The sequence below is a fragment of the Apis dorsata genome, unplaced genomic scaffold (assembly GCF_000469605.1).
Source record: "Apis dorsata unplaced genomic scaffold, Apis dorsata 1.3 scaffold_293, whole genome shotgun sequence".
Classification (NCBI taxonomy): domain Eukaryota; kingdom Metazoa; phylum Arthropoda; class Insecta; order Hymenoptera; family Apidae; genus Apis; species Apis dorsata.
Window position 1 is genome coordinate 399803 of NW_006263568.1, and position 2323 is coordinate 402125.

At 29.5% G+C, this 2323-nt stretch overlaps 1 protein-coding gene across 3 annotated transcripts in view; it reads left to right on the forward strand.

Moving 5' to 3' along the window:
* LOC102681244 (LON peptidase N-terminal domain and RING finger protein 1) overlaps positions 1-581 on the forward strand; it is a 65739-nt gene extending 65158 nt beyond the window's left edge. For all 3 annotated transcript variants that reach the window (XM_006617152.2, XM_006617153.2, XM_031511153.1), the window contains one exon: positions 1-581. This exon is cut by the window's left edge and continues 1 nt beyond it. In XM_006617152.2, coding sequence (XP_006617215.1) covers positions 1-56 — 56 coding nt within the window. In that variant the 3' untranslated portion in view covers positions 57-581.
* The last annotated feature ends 1742 nt before the right edge of the window (positions 582-2323 follow it).

Consider the following 2323-nt stretch of genomic DNA (forward strand, 5'->3'; position numbering starts at 1 on the left):
GTATATGCCGTGACGAGGGTGGTTTAACGGATACCACGGTCTCGTTGGTCCAGTAAAAGAAGAAACAAAGAAGAAATATAGAAGAACGAGAATATCCTTTAGAGGATATACGTTTAGATTTTGATTTCGCTACGAGATGGCGATTCGATGGGGATTTCATTCGATGTACAAAGTACTTGGAGAATAGCTTATCGAAGATTAACTACTTTTTACTCGATATTTAATATAAACGCAATTATATCCGAAAGTGAGGCGAGGGATATTTGTAGCCCGGTTCATCCATTTTTCTCCGTATATTTAACTCCCGTTAGTTACGTTTTTAATTCGAGTACCGAAATTTCTATTTCTCTCTTTATTGGTACTCGTTAAACTTTTACCACACCCGATCGCCTTATTGACGGAACGATAATGGTGCGATTAGCATTTAATAATTTTGAGCGTCGAGATTGATTCTAAGCGAGTTATAATATATTACATATACAGCAATATTACATTGTATCGTTACAAAATTAATCAACATTGATCGATCGTTTTATATTCAAAAATGGAGAGATTTGTTTAGAATATTGACTTGAGATTGACGAAAAATTTTAACCGATCACCAATGAATCGATCAAAAGAAGTGAACAGTTGATTTTCAACAATGAACTATAACATATAGCAATATTACTATTTATTGTAAAATTAATATATATATCGATCGAGTATCAAATATATATATATTTTATATTCGAAATTTATTGAAAATTATAAACCAAACATCGATGAATCTAAAAAGATAGACGATCGATTTTTAGGTGAATTATAAGAGATATATAATAATATTATTGTATATTTGTATCGTTAAACAAAATTGACTTAATATAAATCGATCGATTGTCAAACTGTACATTTTATATTCGAAAAGTATTTATGTTTAGGAACTTATTGATGTTGAAATCGATGAATTCGACCAAAAGAAGTAAACGATAGAGCAACATATCGAAGTAATAAAAAAAATGCGGATATCGTTTACCTCGGTAAGGCGTGACGGTATTATTCGCGCTATTGCAATATGCAAATCTGTTCTTCCAGATAATATTATATATATATATATGTATCTATATGTATACACATTTATGTATACACGTATATGAGCATATTATACGTTGCAATCAGAGGTACGCGCGTCGTTGTCGTCGTCGTCGTCGTCGTCGTCGTTTACGCTTATGTTGTTCGTACCCGACGAGAAAACTTTTTATCTTCGATACAAATACACGCGGATATATACTCATTAACGATGGTACAATTATTAGAACGAGGAACGAGACTTAATCTATGTGGTGTAATTCGTCGTGGGTGTGCTGAGTACAAAACTTTGAGTACACGCGATTAGAAAAAAACGTATTTAGATTTGTCGCGCGTGGAACCAGTTTTAGCTCATTCGAATAATCCATAATCGGGATATGAAAATTGTCCAATTGTTTCAATTTTTCAATTTTCTTTTATCCTATTGACATTTATATACAATTGTAATTGATTTCAAATTTAAGATTTTTAGGATTAATTTGTGTAAAAAATTGTGTAATTTTGGCATTTTGTGTGAACGTTGAATGAAGTTAATCAGTATAAATTACATTCTTTTAAAATTCTTGACAAGTTAATTAAGTAATTCATTTCAATGGATAATATTAATATTAACTTAATTGATTTGTCAATTGGAAACTTATATCATAAAAAAATTCTTGAATTGAATAAGTCATTTATAGATATAATGTAATTTATATTATAGATATAATGTATTTATACTTGATTGAACTTTTTTTGAATGGTATATTCATTTCTTGCTTGTATTCGCATTAAGAGGGTTTGATCAATATTTTTTTTTTGGAACAATTTTACATATCCCATGGAATATACCGAGATAGATCAATAAATATAGCGATTGAGTTAGATCTAGGAAACGTTATAATTCGAAGAAACGAGAAATTTTAGGTGGAACGTTCTATTTTCACTCAGCTTCTCGTAACGAGCCATAATTGTTGGAGAGAAATTTACAACAACGACCAGTTTACGTGAAAAAAAAAAAAAAAAAAAAAAAGGTGTTGATGGTGGCACGAAACTCAATTTTTTATACTATCTGGCCTGTATTCAGAACGCTCTAGTAGAACAAACTATACTCCTTTACTTTCCATATAAAAAAAATGATCTTTATAATAATAACAACACGAAATTCTTATTAACTATATTTCTTCCTTAAATATCTCATTATTGATGTTTAACATAAATTATAATTTATATTTATAAAATCTGTCGGAAAATATTTTAAATTCTAAGGAAAAAA